General features: G+C 45.7%; 1 protein-coding gene across 1 annotated transcript; it reads right to left on the bottom strand.

Annotated features, from left to right (window-relative positions):
- Nucleotides 1-17,187: 17,187 nt before the first annotated feature.
- Nucleotides 17,188-20,453, bottom strand: FGFBP2 (fibroblast growth factor binding protein 2). Its single transcript, XM_077934611.1, has 2 exons — nucleotides 19,453-20,453; nucleotides 17,188-17,486 (listed from the first exon to the last, which is right to left on the bottom strand). Exon 1 carries the CDS (start codon nucleotides 20,117-20,119, stop codon nucleotides 19,463-19,465), a length of 657 nt encoding a protein of 218 aa, XP_077790737.1. The 5' UTR covers nucleotides 20,120-20,453; the 3' UTR covers nucleotides 17,188-17,486; nucleotides 19,453-19,462.
- Between the last annotated feature and the right edge of the window lie 342 nt (nucleotides 20,454-20,795).

The following is a 20,795-nucleotide window of genomic DNA, read 5'->3' as shown; positions in this document are numbered from 1 at the left end:
TTGCTTGATATCTGGTTTTCCCCCTACCACTCACAATGTAGGTTATATATACAGTGGTACCTCAGGTTACAGATGCTCCAGGTTACAGACACTTCAGGTTACAGACTCTGCTAACCCAGAAATAGTACCTCAGGTTAAGACCTTTGCTTCAGAATGAGAACAGAAATCGCACGGCGCCAGCAGGATGCCCCATTAGCTAAAGTGGTGCTTCAGGTTAAGAACAGTTTCAGGTTAAGAACAGACCTCCAGAACGAATTAAGTTCTTAACCTGAGGTATCACTGTATCTTATGTGAGAAAAGTCCTCATATAGCTCCTACCTGGTTTTTCAACATCAAATTGGGGTCAAGGCTGCCCAAGATGTTCTGTTCCTCAGACACAAGGACAAATGACACTGTGGCATTAGTACAGAGCCCCCGGTCGTCTCACGGACTATTGACCCGTACACCAGTAATCCGCTGCCGCCAACCAGGTCCTCCCTGGTAAAATCACTTCAGTCTCAGTCAGCTTTTCAATTCATAAAGAAGAGTGTATTTTATTTCAGACTTAAAACAAAACTATTACAGCATTCCAAACAGTGTTCCTCTTTACTCTCTTAGTCTTATGTTCCTCTCTCTATCTCTGCTACCACCCCACACTCACGGACCAACTGCCCTGTCTCTCTATTACTAACTGCCTTTCCCAACCAGCCAACCCACTCAAACCAACCAACTACCCACCCACAACTCCCAATGAACTAACTCCAACTCCTCTCAGAACTCTTTTATAGACCCACTGACTCCACCCCCCTGGGTCCTGTCTGTGCAGCCTATTTAACTATTTCCCCTCCAGCACTCTCTCATATATGGTAACGTCACAGACACCTTACATTCCACATACAGAAACTGGCTGGGCTAGAAGTTGAATCTGGAGACGAGACAGCATCCATCACCACACCCAAAAGCAGCAGCCAGCTTAGCTCCTTGACCCTCAACAGTGACCACCAGAAGCAGCCGCCTCACTCTGCCTGGGACAGGGGCACCATCTCGTCCTTCATCTCAGGCAACAAAATGTCTTGACCTGGTGGTGGCTGGTGCCGATGAAGATTGGCAGAAGGGAAGGAAGGGAAGACAACAGTAGACGAAGGCCAGAGGCGATGGCAGGCACAACCAACTCATTCTAATTTTGTCGCCATCCTCCTCCTGGCAGAATTCTACAAAGGACATTGAGACTGAGAAGGAGGAAGATGGTAACCAGTGCCGCCCCCTGGACTAGGTGTAAACACAAAGGTGGGCAGGTGAGGACTGTTTGAGGTTGTTGGGGCAATACCCCATTTGCCCAAGTGGACCACCCTCCACTGGGAGACCTTCACTCTGATCACCACTTGTTTCCTCAGCCACCTCTGCCCATTTTCCTATGCCCTCACATCTTTCCCCATCTCTTGTCTCTCCATTATGTTCACCAGTATTTTTTTCCTCTAGGGGACGCAGGGGGACGCATACCCCTAAACATTTATGAATCTTTGTACTTTTGTCCGTTTACTGTATTTATTTTCCCCGATTTGACCTATAAAATGGTGATTTTCTTGAGTCAAAATGAGAGTACCCCTAAACATATTTTTTTAAGAAAAAAAGCACTGATGTTGACTACCACCACTTAGAAGCCTATTTTGGCATTAAGCAGTGTGTGTGTGTGTGTGTGTGTGTGTGTGTGTGTGTGTGTGCACATATATCCCAAATGGTTCTGTTTGAATTCCTGCATAACCAGTGAATTGAGAACATAGGAGTTGGCTTCTGGGACATGCCTGAAGATCGTTACACTTCACTGAAAATCTCCATCTTCATCTCATTGTGACGAGCCTGTACCAACTGGCTTGTGAAAGTTATAGTTTTGCTAGAAGTTCTTGTTAAATGAATACAAAACACACATTGTTTAGTAAAAGATTTTTCTCTCTCTGAGATCTTTGAATGACTTGGATCATCAACATCTATAAATCTAATATGTGGGCATGATTAAAAAGCAAACCTTCATAATTACATAATTACATAAGAGAACAACCTGCTTGTTTTTAACTACCAGCAATACCTCTGCCAATTTAATTATTCAAGATGAAAGAAGTGCAATGTGGAAGGGTACTAGGACTGCCTAACCGTGTGCTGGGTTGCAGATTTTGGCTCCACTTACAGGCCACGAATGTTATTCCTGCTGCAATTCCCATTATGGAATTACCTGGAATTCTGGCTTAACTTGCATGCCAGCTGGTAAACAAGTTAAGGCAGAATGATCGTTCAAATTTCTACCACAGAAACGTATTTTAAAATGGCGAAAGAGGGAGGCTTGAAGGCAACAGGGAATGGAAATTTTTCACCTTGACAAAAAAACCAGTTGCCGTTTGAGTGGCAAGGTGGCAGCAAAACGATATTATCGTTATTCTTCCTGGCCGTCGGGCTGAACCACATTCTGGAGTGTGTATAAATGAGGCAGCTCTTCCTAATTCAGTTCTTAAAATAGGTGACAGACAACTGGAAGTGAGGATGACTAATCTAGCCCCTAGTATATAGCGCCAGGCCAAGATGTTTTGATGCCTGAACCATCAAATGACATCCCCACCTCAGGAATAGGACCAATAGTTGTAGAAGATTTACAGATTTAGGCAGCAGTTCCAGGCTAGGGTTGCCACCTTTGGTCGGGCAAAATACGGGACAGGTCAGGGGGAATTGGGGAGCTAAAAATTACCGTACTTTTCCGTGTATAAGACTATGTTTTTTTCTTTAAAAATGGGGGTCGTCTTATACATGGGTAATGCATAGGGTGGACGTTTGATTGGTTGCTGCCATGGCTGCTAGCGGCTATTGTACATTTTATTGGTTGCTGCGTCAATGGGTGGTGTTCATTGGCTGATGCTGTGGCAATAGGGCGGGCGATTGGTGGTACGGTTTTTTACCTGAGTGCTTCACCTTCCGACCTTGCTCTTTGGCCTTGCTGCTCATGCATTGCAAACTCTTCCATTCTCCACCGGAGCAATCCCATTTGCAACTCCCCCCATCACTTTTTGAGTCTGACCAACCTGCCCCCTCTGGGAGCACAAAAGGCCTCTCTCTTTCCTTCTCCCACTGGACCCACCCCCTGCCCATACAGTTTTGAGGAGGAAAGGGGCTCGAATATGTGAAAAATGGTATCCTGTTTGAAGTCCAAACAGGACAGGGGACACTTCTCTCTCAAAACCGTCTGCTTTACTTTTTGGCCCAAGAAGAGTCCTGCTGCCTCTGTAACTCCTCATCTCAGTGACTCCCAAATACACTTTTAGCCACTTTTCACCCAATGTGAAATACTGGCAAAAGCTCTTTTATCTGAGATGCGGAAGGAGAAACTCTGCTGAAACCTCTGTTGTTCTTCAATTTTGGGGTGAGGGGGTTTAGTTGGCTCTTTGCCTGTGTCTTGGTTCATGTGAGCAGCCTTCTTGGCCAAGGTTCTTGGGTCAGATCCAGGCTCTCTTGGATGAGACTGGTTTTTTAAGATTCATTTCAGTCCGGATTTAGGTCTGGTTGGGGCCCTGCCTTGGCAACTCTGTTTGATCACCTATGTCAGGACAAAGGGGTTGGTAGGAAGGGACGGAGGTAATGATTTTGTTTGTTTAGCCATAACAAAACAGAAGCAAAAAATCCGCATACAGAGTTGAGCCACAAATCCAGCTCTTAATTTCCTGGCCAGCAGTGCAAATAAAGGAATATGCGTAGAAACATAAAATATCAGACAGCAACAAGCAAGCAAACTCTCCACAAAATATTTTGCATGGGGATAAATTGGGCACTGGGTAATAAAATGGACAAAATCTTTGACAGTTTTACAAAATATACAAGACGCTGCTCCAGGGGCAATTTCTTATAACAACCACCCCAAAAAGTTGAGGGCATGAGATTAAATCTTAATTCTGTAAATTTTAACAAGCAAACTTGTATTTTTTTCAAAAAAATATTTTTATTAAAGATTTTCTGGAATTGCAAAAGAACATGCAATGTCTCTTTTCATTTTCAGATCATAGTCTCTTTTAGTTACTGTTATGTACTGAGTTGAATAGGATCCAAACTGCAGCAGTCTGATTGGTCCTAGAACAATAGGATCCAAAAGGCAGCAGTCTGATTGGTCCTAGAACAATAGGATTCAGAATGCAGCAGTCTGATTGGTCCTAGAACAATGCAGCAGTATGATTGGTTGGCAGGAACTACCCAATCATGCTCCAGATAGAAGTGAATCCACAACCTGATTGGCTTACAGTAGAATTCCGGAATTAGCCAATCATGTGCAGCCCATTGTGTAAATAATGTATATAAAGCAGATACTTTGAGGGGACATTCATTCATTCCTCCTCACCACTATGAGGTGAATAAAGACCATGAAATCACTTTGCGACTCCGAGTATATTTCAGTTACGTTCAATGTAAGACAATGTTAGGCACATGCCTAAGCAGCTGGAATAGCAGCAGATAAAGCCAGTATTTTCTTCACAAATGCATTTTGAACCTTCTCCAACTCCTGAATTAGTGGTTGGCTGAAACACCAGAGTTCTCCACCGGATGACCTGGAGGGAAAGCGCCTAGCCAGAAATACTTTGATGGCTGCGGCAAACAGGGCTATGCGTCTCTGAAAACTCTTCTTGATCTCTCAGCCACTTTCAGTATCATCCATAGGGTTGCCAGACCTCTAGGTCTGAGCTGTTGTCTCCTTTTGCCTGTCCCCCTCCAGGTGCCGGGCTTGAATATCCAAGTAGGCAAGAGCGCCTTTAATATTTCCTTTTAAAAAGAGGATTGTGCATGCAGCTTGCAAGCTGCAGCCTGGCAGGAGCTGGCTGAAAATTATGGCATAGACACAAAGTGTGTGTGTGTGGGGGGGTCTACCCTACTCTGCTCTCCTCTCTCAATTAACATCTGTCTCCTGGGGCTGCCAGGTGACATCACCAGGACCTCCCTTCTTAACATCACCAGAGACCACCTCTAGGTCTCAGGTTTGGGATCTAAAAATCTCAGCATCTGAGATGCTCCTCATCCTGGTATCCCTGCTTCTGGAATGCCATTAACCATGGCATTCTTCTGGAGCTACTTTCTAAGTGGGGGTTGTGGGGCAGTGCTTTATGGTAGTTCCAACCCTACTTGGATGGCTTTCTCCTGATGGTGATGCTTGTGGAGTGTTGTTTGGTCACATGGTGTCAGGCTTCCTCCCCCCTTTGGCAGTAGATAAGCAGAACAAGAGAGCTGGACCATCAAGAAGGCTGATCGCCGAAGAATTGATGCTTTTGAATTATGGTGCTGGAGGAGACTCTTGAGAGTCCCATGGACTGCAAGAAGATCAAACGTATCCATTCTTAAGGAAATCAGCCCTGAGTGCTCACTGGAAGGACAGATCGTGAAGTTGAGGCTCCAATACTTTGGCCACCTTATGAGAAGAGAAGACTCCCTGGAAAAGACCCTGATGTTGGGAAAGATGGAGGGCACAAGGAGAAGGGGACGACAGAGGATGAGATGGTTGGACAGTGTTCTCGAAGCTACAAACATGAGCCTGACCAAACTGCGGGAGGCAGTGGAAGACAGGAGTGCCTGGCATGAGCTGGGCCAGGGGGTCACGAAGAGTCGGACATGACTAAACGACTAAACAACAACAAGCAGAACAAAGGAAAAGGAGTCTTCTTACCAGCTAGAAACTTTAATTCTCACAGCGAGAGAACAAAGAATTCATTTCCTAGGAATGATGGTGCTCCCAATTAAGGGTTCCACCCACATCATCCCTAGTCACCCATGTCACTACCGCATCTGGTAACCTGAGCTCATAACTACTGTGCTTTCTGTGCTGCCACCTTACCAGCTATTCTTGACCTTTGGATGAGCAGATGAATGCTTTCCAGATACAATGAATCTGTTAATTCTCTCTCTCTCCCAGTGCTCCTCCTAGCTGTTCCCCATCCCGTACTTCCCAGCTTCTGCCTTCTGAACTATGTCCCTCTGCAAACCACGGTTCCAAATCTATCCTGTTCACCTGCTCCTGGGAAGAGTCAGGATCCTGGTCAGGAGCAGAGGGAGGGGGAGGCTCCCACCATTCGTCCTCAGTGCAGCCCTCCTCAACATGGTCCATGACACATGGACCTTCAAGAATATGGCACTGCAGGGTTCAAACCTGCCCCCCATACTGTCTACTGGATAGCCAGTGTGGTATAGTGGTTAAGAGTGGTGGACTCGTAATCTGGGGAACCAGGTTTGCGTCTCCGCTCCTCCACATGCAGCTGCTGGGTGACTTTCTTTGAAGTCACACTTCTCTGAAGTCTCTCAGCCCCACTCACCTCACAGAGTGTTTGTTGTGGGGGAGGAAGGGAAAGGAGAATGTTAGCCGCTTTGAGACTCTTTAAGGGGAGTGAAAGGTGGGATATCAAATCCAAACTCCTCCCCCTCCTCCTCCTCCTCCTCCTCCTCCTCCTCCTCCTCCTCTTCTTCTTCTAACATCCACATGAGACCACTAAGTCAGATCACCCTGAACTCTAGAGCGCATTGCCAGTAGTATGATGATGATAAACTGGTCTGCTTCTCCTTTACATTTGCAAGTCTAGTATAAGGTTACCAGATTGTTTTCCAATGAATCCGGGGACGCTTTTCAACTTCAGTAGGAATGATAGGATTTTGTCAGGGGACTGATTTGTAAATCTGGGGACTGTCCCCAGGAAACGGGGACATCTGGTAACCTTAGTCTAGTAATGGATGTGCTAGATTGGTATCCAGCCATAATAATGAACTGGATGAGAGTCAATAAACTGCAGTTCAATCCAGGCTGAGGCACTGTCAGTGGCTGGTTCCCTATACTGGATGGGGTATGTGTGTCTGGCCTACGGATGGGGTTATACTATGGTTACCAGATTTTTATCAATGAATCTGGGGACATTTTTTCCCCTTTGAAGCTGAGTAGCAACAGGGAGTCAGTAGTGAGGATGGTGAGGCAAAAGACCATGGGCCCAAGCACACATGCATATTGTATAAAGGGGCAAAGCCCTTCTTTCGCACCCTGTGAAACATAAATGCACAGAGTTTTTTTAAAAACTGGGCAACGGCCACCTGCCCGCGACTCCTGAGCCTCCCCCCAATCTCCTGCCCCCTCCCCCCTTTGTTTTGACTGATCAGGGGAGGCTTGGGAGTCACGGGCGGGTGGCCGTTGCCCAGGTTTTTAAAAACACTGCGCATTTATGTTTTACAGGGTGCGAAAGAAGGGCTTTGCGCCTTGCCTGGTAGAGAAACCACGTGCCCTGCACCCCTCCTGGGCAATGGCTGCCCACCCATGACTCCCAAGCCTCCCCCGATCAATCAAAACAAAGGGGGAAAGGAGAAGGAGATATGTACCACCGGACGTCCCCGGTTTCCCTTCTGCAGCGGCAGTCAGCAGCCTGGAGCCAGCCTGGTAGTGCAGTTGGCTCTGGCTGGCTTCAGGAGCTGCTCACTGCCGTGGCACAGGAAAAATGGCGGGCGTCACGGCAGCGAGCAGCTCCTGAAGCCAGCCAGAGCCAACTGTGCTACCAGGCTGGCTCCGGGCTGCTGAGACTGCTGCTGCCACATTTCCTGGGGACAGATTTGCAAATCTGGGGACATTCCAGGGACGGAATTTGTCCAGGGACAGATTTGCAAATCCGGGGACTGTCCCCGGGAACCAGGGACGTCTGGCTACCCTAGGTTATACTCCCTCCGAAGGAGCAGGTATGTAGTTTGGGTGTGCTTCTGGATCCATTACTGTCAAAGCCTTCTGTGACTCGGGACCCCAAAGACCACTCTTCCCAAATGAATCAACCTGGACCCTGCATTTGTCTCTTCCGCAAACTGGGAACTTTTAACTTGTCTTTAACATCTGGGAACCTTGATTAGCTCCTCAAGGCGTGTATTCAGGTGTTAAATTAAGTACACAGCACCCTCGTGTGCACATGTTTGGTGTGCCTGCAGCAAACTCTGCAGGAAGTGTAGATCTGCCCAGATCACCCTGAGATAAAAGAGGAGGCCACCCAGATCTTAACATGGGTGGTGATGAGAAAGATAAGAATCTTAAAACTACATTCATGACTTTGCCAATAATACATATTCACTCACCCACCTATTTTAAATATAAAACCAGAACACTCTTGCCAGATATTGTTTACTAAAGCTGCTGAAGTTTGGGTGGCATTCAGCTGAACACACAACCTCGGTTTAGGCTACCCTGGGTGGTGACAGATGTATATTGCAAGTGGGGTGGGATTGGTTCAAAGAAGCATTCATTACCTGGAAACAAATGCCTCTGGCTGGACTATGTCTTTAAATCGCTCCCACATCCCACAATGTGCAATCTTATTCATATTTGCTCAAAGCAAAGCCACTTGTACTCAAAGAGGTTTCTTTACAAATAAATCTGAAGGGCTGATAGCCTTAAAATGTATGTCCTTAAAATGAGCCCCTTCTTGATAGAGGGCAGTCTCACAATTTTACAGAAAGTGGGTAACATGCAGCCTTCCAAGGCAGAATGCGAAGAAGAGACTTGCCCAATTTGCTGCAAGAGTGATGCAGATATAACCCTGCATACGCAAAAAGCAAATTCATGAAACTGGGATTATGGGTTGTTGTTTTTCCAAGTGGAAAAGAAGTATTCTTCTGCAGAGATTTTGTGCAATATGGCATCACTGCCAGCTAGTTTTTTTTCACTATCAATCACACCTAGAGAGGCTGGAGGAGTTTGCTTGGTCCACATCTGTAAGGTGTACTGAACTGATTCATAGGTGGGTTCTGCCAGTCTTTGGTTCTCTCACTCTCTCACCCTTCCAAACCTAAATCCAGTTCTCCACATTTCTGCAGCCATTTGTAAAAAAGAAAGAAAGAAGGTTTTTTTTTTAAATCTTCATGAAAATTCTTGAGCGTTTTAGTGTGAATTTCTCCTAATAAGTAAACTTTTGTCAGCAATTTCTCCTAATATAATGCATTTTAGTATGTTGTTTTCACTAAGCTATTCATTTTTATGCACGTTCCTCTCTGATGTGTACATTCTTGTAAATACTGTTTGGGATTGCATTGCAAAATTCCGATAACTGCGAATTTGGAAGAATGGCTGTGCTTCGGTTCCCATACTCTTTTGCAAAGTGTGGACTTGATAGATTTGGCTTCAAATGCAAACTGGATGGAATTTCTTCTCCCTTCCTAATAAGGGACTATTGAAAAAGGCAGAGGGATGAGCTCTGGCTTCTTTCGGTGCCAGTGTGCCAGTGTGGTTTAGGAGAGCCAGTGTAGTGTAGTGGTTAAGAGTGGTGGACTCGTAATCTGGTGGACCGGGTTCGCTTCCCCGCTCCTCCACATGCAGCTGCTGGGTGACCTTGGGCTAGTCACACTCCTCTGAAGTCTCTCAGCCCCACTCACCTCACAGAGTGTTTGTTGTGGGGGAGGAAGGGAAAGGAGAATGTTAGCCGCTTGGAGACTCCTTAGGGTAGTGATAAAGCGGGATATCAAATCCAAACTCTTCTCCTTTACAGTGTTGATCCAGGGAGTGCATGAGTGCTCTCTATTGGTCCCTCTTCCCTTTGATCAAGTTAATGTTTTGGACAGACTCGTTTTTAGTTCCTAGCTCAGAAATGATACATTACCATGCATAAGCTTAGGCAATTCACTCTGTCTCAGTTTGGACCAGGAAATTGTAATTATCATTCAGAAATTATAGAGTAGGAAATAGAAGGGCTATGATAACCAATTGCAAAACATTTTATGCATTAACTGTGCTCTACAGCATCTTAAAAAGCAGAGACATCACCTTGCCAACAAAGGTCCGTATAGTCAAAGCTATGGTTTTCCCAGTAGGGATGTAAAGAAGTGAGAGCTGGACCATCAAGAAGGCTGATCGCCGAAGAATTGATGCTTTTGAATTATGGTGCTGGAGGAGACTCTTGAGAGTCCCATGGACTGCAAGAAGATCAAACGTATGCATTCTTAAGGAAATCAGTCCTGAGTGGTCACTGGAAGGACAGATCCTGAAGCTGAGGCTCCAGTACTTTGGCCACCTCATGAGAAGAGAAGACTCCCTGGAAAAGACCCTGATGTTGGGAAAGATGGAAGGCACAAGGAGAAGGGGACGAGAGAGGACGAGATGGTTGGACAGTGTTCTTGAAGCTACCAGCGTGAGTTTGACCAACTGTGGGAGGCAGTGGAAGACAGGAGTGCCTGGCGTGCTCTGGTCCATGGGGTCACAAAGAGTCGGACACGACTACATGACTAAACAACAACATAATGAACTTCTTGAGAAAGTAAATGTCCTCCTGTATTAGCATGTAGCTGCCATGTCTTCTCACTCTTTGGCATTAAAGATGCCAATAATCTTGCATGCATTTTGCAAGGGACACCATGCAATGCACACTATGCAATGGGGAGGCTGTTTCCCAACAGCTGCAGTGTCACCTAGTGGACAAACACTTTCACATGTGGCACAGAAAGGATAAGCATAGCATTAGACAAGAGAGTCCTTATTGGCTTTCAAAACAGACATTGTACAGCATCAGGCAAAGAAGCAAGGCTGCTGTTTGAGTTATGGCCGGGGCCCAGCACCATTTGAAGAAATGTGCTATAAAAGCCCTTTGGCTAGTCAATCTACAGGATGTATTTTTCCTGCTGTGGTATGTTTTCTTTAGTTCTACAGTGGTTTTAGTGAAGGGACAACAGAGAGCCTTTCTTTTCTAAAGTAGCTTGCTGGCAAACTGAGCTACCTGAAAAGACCCAGTCTGTGAAAATATCCGAAAGCAATTTCTGCCTAGGCATTCAGTTCTACTGCAGATATGGTCTAATATTCCTTGTTCCAGGCTTATAATGAAATCGAAATTTACCCTTCCCAAATCATAGAATCATAGAGTTGGAATAGACCACAAGGGCCATCGAGTCCAACCCTCTGCCAAGCAGGAAACACCATCAGAGCACTCCTGACATATGGTTGTCAAGCCTCTGCTTAAAGACCTCCAAAGATGGAGACTCCACCACACTCCTTGGCAGCAAATTCCACTGTCGAACAGCTCTTACTGTCAGGAAGTTCTTCCTAATGTTTAGGTGGAATCTTCTTTCTTGTAGTTTGGATCCATTGCTCCGTGTCCGCTTCTCTGGAGCAGCAGAAAACAACCTTTCTCCCTCCTCTATATGACATCCTTTTATATATTTGAACATGGCTATCATATCACCCCTTAACCTCCTCTTCTCCAGGCTAAACATGCCCAGCTCCCTTAGCCGTTCCTAATCAGATGAGCATGCGCCACCATTCACAACAGAGGAAGGGCGCCACCTCTGAACCTCTGACCAGGGTTGTTTGAATGTTGCCCACTCTCTTTCCCAGGAAGAACACCACAAAGAAGGGTTCCTTCTTTCTCTCAAACAGAAAACCATGTTTCTGTCCTGTGTCTGCAAAGGTGAGCATAGTTACAATACTTCCATCCCAGCAAAAGGAAGATCAGCTTGGTCGCAACTTGATTCAAATCAGTCATAGTAATCTTCCCCTAACTTTTAACTCCTTCCTTCTGTGTCTTCTTTCTAGAATGTTAGCCTAGAGTCAGGGACTGTAGCTTTGTTTTGATCTGTAGCTAGAAGTCTCCTAACCTCTGATCCCTTGCGCATGGAATTTTGTTATTTGTACTAAACGTTAAGTGATGCAAGAAGATTTTGTAGAAAATTTTGGCTGAAAAACAGCACAATTTTTTAAAAAGAAAAGGAATCACAATCAGTCAGGATATGATTTTGTTGTTTAGTCATTTAGTCGTGTCCGACTCTTCATGACCCCATGGACCAGAGCACGCCAGGCACTCCTGTCTTCCACTGCCACCCGCAGTTTGGTCAGACTCATGTTTGTAGCTTCGAGAACACTGTCCAACCATCTCGTCCTCTGTCGCCCCCTTCTCCTTGTGCCCTCCATCTTTCCCAACACCAGGGTCTTTTCCAGGAAGTCTTCTCTTCTCATAAGGTGGCCAAAGTATTGGAGCCTCAGCTTCAGGATCTGTCCTTCCAGTGAGCACTCAGGGCTGATTTCCTTAAGAATGGATAGGTTTGATCTTCTTGCAGTCCATGGGACTCTCAAGAGTCTCCTCCAGCACCATAATTCAAAAGCATCAATTCTTTGGCGATCAGCCTTCTTTATGGTCCAGCTCTCACTTCCATACGTCACTACTGGGAAAACCATAGCTTTAACTATACGGATCTTTGTTGGCAAGGTGATGTCTCTACTTTTTAGGATGCTGTCTCGGTTTGTCATTGCTTTTCTCCCAAGAAGCAGGCGTCTTTTAATTTCGTGACTGCTGTCACCATCTGCAGTGATCATGGAGCCCAAGAAAGTAAAATCTCTCACTGCCTCCATTTCTTCCCCTTCTATTTGCCAGGAGGTGACGGGACCAGTGGCCATGAACTTCGTTTTTTTGATGTTGAGCTTCACCACTATCTGCTGTCTACTAACGCAACAGAATTAGTAGCACTAAGTTGTATGTCATATTCACATCATGAGACCTCTGGGTATAGGGCGGTATATAAATTCAATAAATAAAAAGAATCATCCATACATTAAATTTATGCAAGTGCTAAAAGCGGGCAAAAGTAGGACCAAGTAACTTGGCAAGATCCTTTCAGAGGTCCCTTTTACCAATCCTTGCATCTGGGTCATGTACTAATCTCAACCGTAGAACATAATATGACCAAGACCAAGTAAACATTCTATGGGTCAGTCTCAAGACAAGCCCAGATCCATTCCAAGCAAATGCTACTGTGTTTCTGCTCAGTGTGTTAGCTAGCCTTTGGGCACATTATTGATATCCGTGCTCCCATTAGTGACCACTCTACCCACAAACTTCCAAGACTGCTTCGCTCTGCTGCTTTAGATGTTGTTGTTGGCATCTATCTGTCTTGTGAGACAATGGAGTGCACCTCTGAAGGTGAAGTCAAACCACTGCGCCAGCAGCACTGAAGTGACCTCTTCGGGATGCAAGCCTGGGCAGTGTATATGAAGGTCCTGAGCTGCCCAGATGATAAGATGCTTCCCCTGCTTGACCTCATCAATGTGGTCCAAAGGGAAGCAGAGCCATACATTTCATACCTGCTGCAGGAGTTGCTGGAAGGATGCATACAAGGCACCATCCAACCATCTTAGGGTCCCCACTCTATATTTGTGTACAGTTTACTCCTTAGTCTTTTCTTCCCCAGAATATATCCCATAAGGTAGCAGAGATTTAAGATAAAGAGTTTTCCTTCTCCCGGATGGGCTACCTTCCCAGCCTGACAAACCTTTAGGTCAGGAACCCCCCGACTCGGCCCTCCAGCTGTTTTGGGACTGCAACTCCCATCATCCCTAGCTAACAGGACTAGTGGTCAGGGATGATCGGTGCAATCATTTTACAAGGCTGGTCATCCAAGAATGGCAGTAAGGCTGTCCCTGTGGTGGGTGTTCTTTCTGGACTTATCGACAGAGAAATTGAACCCAATGTAGGGGTTTCAGCAGACCAATTCCTGCTCTACTCCCCCCCCCCTTCCATTTTCTTCTGTGCACCTAACATTCCATGTCTGAATTGCACATAACTGATGGCTCCATAGGGACCAAGGGGTCTTCAGCCTTCCCAATAAAATATTTGAGGGGGCCAGCCTCCCCAGTTGATGGGCATTGCCATTCAAAAGGTGTGTGCGCACCATGTCATGTGATCAATTATGCAGGGTGGGGCTTACCTTGGTTATTATTCAGTCCCTTCCCCCTTCCCCTACTGATTCAGCAGCCACCAACAATCTCTAAGTCCTAGGACCTTCAAGATGTTGATTGTGTACCATGTAAGCTTCTCCATATAAACTTCTCCATGTCTAGGGTGTGTCACCCCTGCCTGCAACCAAGTATGGGGAAACCACTCCCTGGTTTCTGGGTGGCCTTGTATTGCTTTCAAATGGATAGGTCAAATTGAGGCTGCAAAATTCAAAGCGCAGAAAGCTTGTGGGGCGTTAATGAAATTCTATTTTATGGTGGGTGGTCAGCTATTGTAACCTTTATGGCGGGTGGTCAGCTATTGAAAATCTTTGCCACTAAAGTGGTCTCCCAGATGCTTCATGGAGTAGCGATATGGGGCAAGGACCCAAATGCCAACAAAGCCTTAGAAATAGTGCAGAACAAATTCCTCAGGAAAGTGCTCTCGCCCCCCAACAGGACTCCAGCTGCTCTTCTCCGCGTTGAAGCTGACGTGACAACAATACAGGCTAGAATTGATTACCTGTGCTTAAATTATGTGAAAAGACTTCAATTTCCTTCGGAGGAGAGATTCCCCGCTATGTCACACACACAACAGAAACAGACCAAATTTTGGAAGGACGGTCTCCAACACCTCTTGTCCCAATACCAATTACAAGATTTTCAGATGACTGTGAAGATGGACAAGAGGCACTTAAGAGATTGTCTCTTTAGGAATCTAACCATGATGGCTTCTACCAAGAGTTCGCCATGGTTTCCACTTATTAAAATGGAGCAGGCCCGGGCCAGTTACCTGTCAAAGCTCCCACTTGCTGTCCTTAGAATCGCTTTGAAAGAATTACGATTCCAATAGATGCCCTCAGTGGTGTTGGATGGACGCTACGGCAAAGTATACCGTATGAAGAGAGACTTTGTCTGTGTGGGCAACCCTGTGTGGAGGACCTGTGCCACTATTTATTGCAGTGGCCTTTATATATAGACCCAAGAGGCACCGATTCATAAAACCCCTGTTTCTGAATGGAACTCACTTGAATAGGGTGGAAAGGGTGAAATGGCTGCTGAGCAATACTGACGACTTTGCAACTTATAAAGTAGCACTCTATGTGTTGGCAGCTAAGAAGATCAGGAGGAAAGAACTAGGTAAAATAGCGGTCAATTGCAAAGGGGATTCGGATATTTAATTTGGCACATCTTACTAGAGAATCTTCTGCTATTCTATTTTATGCAACAAACAATCTTAGTAGTTGTGACAGTGGTTTATATTGTATGTATGGTGCCTGATGATTTTTATGGTTATTGCTGGTTTTCCTTTTGTTATTTTTCTGAATGATGGCATGGCCTGTGGCTAGCGCAATAAAAGTCAATGATGATGATGGATAGGTACTCAGTGTCACCTGTGTTCACTGGACTCGCATCAAAATGTTCCAATGTATCCCCCACCCTCTAAGACACATCGGTTAAGAAAAGGGCTCCTGTTCATGGCCTCAAACAGTCTGGAACAGACTCTTTAAGTACTGCTCTCTCTTGTCTTTTCCCTATATTTTCTCTCTCTCTCTTCCAAACAGAAGTATTTTGTTGTTTTGATGCTCTGTATCAGGGATGGGAAAGGGACGCGGGTGGCGCTGTGGGTAAAAGCCTCAGCACCTAGGGCTTGCCAATCGAAAGGTCGGCGGTTCGAATCCCCGTGGCGGGGTGCGCTCCCGTTGTTCGGTCCCAGCGCCTGCCAACCTAGCAGTTCGAAAGCACCCCCGGGTGCAAGTAGATAAATAGGGACCGCTTACTGGCGGGAAGGTAAACGGCGTTTCCATGTGCTGCGCTGGCTCGCCAGATGCAGCTTTGTCACGCTGGCCATGTGACCTGGAAAGTGTCTCCAGACAGCGCTGGCCCCCGGCCTCTTAAGTGAGATGGGCGCACAACCCTAGAGTCTGTCAAGACTGGCCCGTACGGGCAGGGGTACCTTTACCTTTACCTTATCAGGGATGGGAAAGCTGTGGCCATCCAGATGTTGCTGGACTGCGACGCGCTCACCTGGGGCTCACCTGGGGCTGGTGGGAGTTGGAGCCCAACAAAGTCTGGAGGACCACAAGTTCCCCAACCTTGCTATGCGTAGTGGGATGGTCTACTCAGGTCAGGAGAATGAGACAGGAAAAATATGACCTTTTTCTTTTCCTTGTCTTCTGAAGCATGGGGGGGGGGGGTTCACCTCCGCCAAGCTAAGCAGTTGGCTCCTTACCTCTCTCGCCCTGACCTAGCCACTGTGATCCACACAATGGTCACCTCATGGATTATTGTAACTCCCTCTACGTGGGGCTGCCCTTGAGACTGACCCAGAAACTCCAGCGGGTGCAGAATGCCACGGTGAGACTCCTTACAGGGTCCTCGCTGCGGGAGCACATTCACTCAGTGCTATACCAGCTGGCTCCCAGTGGAGTACAGGATCAGGTTTAAGGTGCTGGTTTTAACCTTTAAAGCCCTATACGGCCTAGGACCCTCGTACCTACGGGACCGCCTCTCCTGGTATGTCCCACGGAGGACCTTACAGTCTTCAAACAAAAGCATCTTAGAGATCCCGGGCCACAGAGAGGTTAGGCTGGCCTCAACCAGAGCCAGGGCTTTTTCGGCCGTGGCCCCGATCTGGTGAAACGCTCTGTCACAAGAGACTAGGGCCCTGCGGGACTTGACATCTTTCCGCAAGGCCTGCAAGACAGAGCTGTTCCACCAGGCCTTTGGCCAGGGTACAGCCTGACCCCCTCCTTTGGTAATCCTCACAGAACTCTAGCCCAATGGTTGCCATTAATTTGATTTGAACTGATTTTATAATGAACTGATTTTAGAATGTTGTATTATTTTACTGTTGTTAGCCGCTTTGAGCCCGGCTTCGGCTGGGGAGGGTGGGATATAAATAAAAAATTATTATTATTATTAATGTTATACACCATTACCTTAACCCCACCCAGAATACTTACCAAAGGTTGTTCAGTGCTTGAATAAACCACCAAAACCCCTGACATTCACTTTTTTGGCAATTCTATGCCAGGAGGAGGAGCCACAGTGGTGGGTTCCTTCCTGCATGGTCTGGAACATTGACTTTGGCAGAGCTGGATTTAGAGAAGTGTGATTGGCTCGGTCATGCTGGGCGCAAAGCCTCTGGGCAATGCTAAAATTGGGCAACCCCTGAAATTTGAGTCTCTAAGGTCTGTCACTGCTTCTGGTCATAGGAATAAGTTTCACCCTATGAAGAGGTTCCTAGGGGTCTGGGGCAAAAACTACTGCCTTCAATAGAATCCAAATGTAATCCGCATTGATGACATTGGGGGTAAGGACAGAGTGTGCATCAGCAAAAGCTTTATCAACATGCTTAAACTGCACCTTAAATTATGTTTTTGTAGCTCACTTCTCGCTTCCTCATTGACTCCGACCCTCTTGCCACTTCAATTAACAAACTCGTCTAAATGGAAATGGACCTTTTAGCCCATATTATGCAATTTCAGTAAACACACATGGATTTTTTTAATTAGTTGTACAAACTGGAACAATATTTATAGCTTGGTGTTCAGCGAGCCATTAGTGTGCTCAACATAGTACAATTTAGTGCACAGTATCATTAAATTGGCATCTGCTATACTGACTCATAGCTATCTCCTCCTGGAGATCTTTGGGGCTATAGTTTAAAATACTCATCGAGATATAGGGGGGGAAAAGAACAGCTGCAAAAATGTAATGCTGTTTATATAAACCCAGCTGAAAAAAGTAATGCTGTCAGGAGCTCAGCAACTGTAAGGCTTTTGCCCTGCAAAACAAGAAGAAATAAATAGTTTAGAAAGCTGTCTCCTTAAAAGCAGACACTGGATCTTTCTTTTCTATAAAAATACATAGAATTTAAATATTGCATTGTACTTCATGTGCCACAAATATTTTATCATAAGTTGTACCAAGATTTTGGCAGCAGCGGCAGATTGACGATTTCAAAGGTGGCTTCACATGCATCTACTAGTAAATTCAGCTTGCATTCTGTAAGCATAAACCCAGGTTTTTGGAAGCTACCAGGAATTGATAAGCACACTCATTCATGCATGCACAATTCCAAGGAGCCACATAATTCATAGAATCGTAGAGTTGGAAGGGACCATGGGGGTCATTTAGTCCAACCCCCTGCAATGCAGGAATCTCAACTAAAACATCCTTGACACATGGCCATGTAAAGGTAAAGGTACCCCTGCCCGTACGGGTCAGTCGTGTCCGACTCTAGGGTTGCGCGCTCATCTCGCTTAAGAGGCCAGGAGCCAGCGCCGTCCGAAGACACTTCCGGGTCACGTGGCCAGCGTGACTAAGCGGCATCTGGCGAGCCAGCGCAGCACACGGAAATGCTGTTTACCTTCCCGCTATAAAGTGGTACCTATTTATCTACTTGCACTTAGGAATGCTTTTGAACTGCTAGGTGGGCAGGAGCTGGGACCGAACGATGGGAGCTCACCCCGCCGTGGGGATTCGAACCGCTGACCATACGATCAGCAAGTCCTAGGCACTGAGGTTTTACCCACAGCGCCACCCGCGTCCCTTCATGGCCATATAACTGCTGCTTAAAATTTTTCAAGGAAGGATAGCCCATAACTTCCAGAGGGAGTCTATCCCACTGTCAAACATCTCTTCCAATGAGGGATTTTGTCTGCTCTACCCTGGGGTCCCTATTATGAACTCCACACTTATGTCCTGAATGTTGACTATTGGGTACCACTGTTCTATTTTCAGCCTTTACCACCAAGCACAATGTTCTGGGTTCTAGATCTAAAGATGTCAGCATTCGCACCGACCATCATATATTCTAGGGAAGTGCTATTTAAGGCTTTTTAAGACTCACACATTTATCCAGAACAGACCTGCAAAGAAGGTTCCTAAACATACATGTAGCAGAGGGTTTTTTTCTTGGACGATCACTTTCAGGCTACCGGTACAGAGGTCATGTGCCTCCCCCTTCTGAAGGAAATGGTTCTTACTTCAACCATAGCATGGATGCTGAGGGTGATTTCTGGCTAGAAACTACCAACCAAGTCCATGGCCAAACTTACGGTAGATGAGAACCTACGTTTTCCCACAGTCAATCTAGTGAAAACCACTGGCTGCATAGTTTTCTGTACAATGTTCTTTTATATTCATTTACAAGCCAACAAATATAGTTAAAATATTATATTCTTGGGGAACAGAGCTCAAAGTATTCTGGTGGAATAGCTCTTTAGCAGGAAATGCCCTATAAGAAAAGCATTGGAGTAATACCAGTTAATAAGGTCTTATGTATAACTTGAGTAGAAATAACTTTTGGTGCACCTCAAAACTATTAACTGAAAATATATCTCACTGGAAAGTGCTCGTTTCGTCACTAAATAGCTAGGGTTCATCACTAAACAACCTGGTTCATAACTAAACAACTTTATCCAGCTAAAGATAAACAAATCTTTGTAACGTTGATTTCAAATGGAGAATGAAGTGCACATGCTTAAATAGTTCCTATTAAACACACTATTAAACTCATTATAAACCCATTAAACTCTATATCCCATTTGGATATAGAAGCAATTAATTTAGTGGGATTTTGCTAATACATCCCCCCCACCCCCCATACTCTTAACTTATCACAATAAACCAATCTTGTCGTTTCCTTTCTTTTGGGTTAAGACATGCTCCTGGGTTCAAGCTGTAAGTTCTAGAACCAGCTCTTAGAAATTCAGAACCACATCTTAGTATGCTAGAGACAACATTACCTTTTCCTCCTCAGCCTCTAAAGATGCTGATGATGTAGGAACAGATGTCATGCAGGGACTCCCAGCAATGCTTCCGTGCTAACTTCATCGCTTCAGAATCGTTTCCAGACATCTGACCTTCTTGGGTTGCTTTTGTAGGAGGCAAAGGAGATGGTTTGGGTCTCCCTGTTTTTTTAAGCAAGGCTTTCCCTGCTTGGCTTTTTTTAACTTGCTTTGGAGAAGTTGCGGGGTTCGGGACTGCCTTTGCTTGATTGACAGTATCTGCCTGTGGGTTTGGCTTTATGCTGGAAGCCACTTGCTTCATGTGAGCTTCAGAAGGAGCCCTCTGGCACATGGAAGGCTTCAGAACCGCATTGGGCTGGCAGGCGTTGGTCTGCTTCCTTCGGTCCATGGCAATCTGATTCCAATAAATCCTTTGGTTCTTATTAAAAGAACGACAAAGCGATGGATTCCCAGTATATTCACACCAGTACATTTTGCCTTGACTCCTGCATTCTATTCTGAGTGTCACTTCGCCATTTCCACTCATATTCATCGTGCAGGCATCTTTCACTTTAGTATAAAAATTTATTTCGTCACCGTTGCTCCTTTTCTTTGGCCTTGGATTTTTTCCTAAGCCTCCCATGAAACTGACAAAAATTACGAAAAAGATTGTGGCCGTCTTCATGGCGAAGCACAGAGTGAGATCCTTAGAGAAACTTAGTTCTCCACGCAAGAGAAAGATGAATTGGGCTGCTTTAATGGGCTGACGTAGAAATAAGTCTCTCTTCTTTTTCAAGGGTGTGTGTCGTTTTCCTACTCCAGCCTACTTTTAAACAAACTCCTTTGGTTCAAGCTTATGGCTGTAATTTATAGCTCAAGGGAATGCCAAATAACCTGTGAACATTCAGGAAGGAAACAAGACAAATCTTGCTGCTCCAGTACAGCACAGCAGTTGTGTAACTAAAAGAAATATTTCTGTCTAACATGCACACATCACATTGGATCTTTAACAGATGGCTTTTTCAATTCTACAGTTGCCTTCCATGTCAGGTCTTGTCAGATTACACAGAAGTAGCCAGAAGTATGGTCAAGGAATTGGGGATGCTGACCTGGCTTGTATAATAGAAACCTAGATAGAAGGAAGGGGAGTGTGAATCTCTTCCAGATGTGATTTCCAGGGTACAGAGTGAAGCAATAGGCTCAGCTGGGGAGCAAGGAGGCAGAGGTGCTATACTGCTGTCAAACCTTCTGCCAATGTGGTGCCCTTCAGAAGTTGTTGAGCTACCAGCACCCAATATTCCTGACCACTGCTCAGTCTGGCTGGCACTGATGGTAGTCACAGTCTAACAATCTCTGGACGG

The sequence above is a fragment of the Podarcis muralis genome, chromosome 9, assembly GCF_964188315.1.
Source record: "Podarcis muralis chromosome 9, rPodMur119.hap1.1, whole genome shotgun sequence".
Taxonomy (NCBI): Eukaryota; Metazoa; Chordata; class Lepidosauria; order Squamata; family Lacertidae; genus Podarcis; species Podarcis muralis.
The sequence above is the reverse complement of the archived record's forward strand: the minus strand, read 5'-3'. Positions and strand labels throughout refer to the sequence as shown.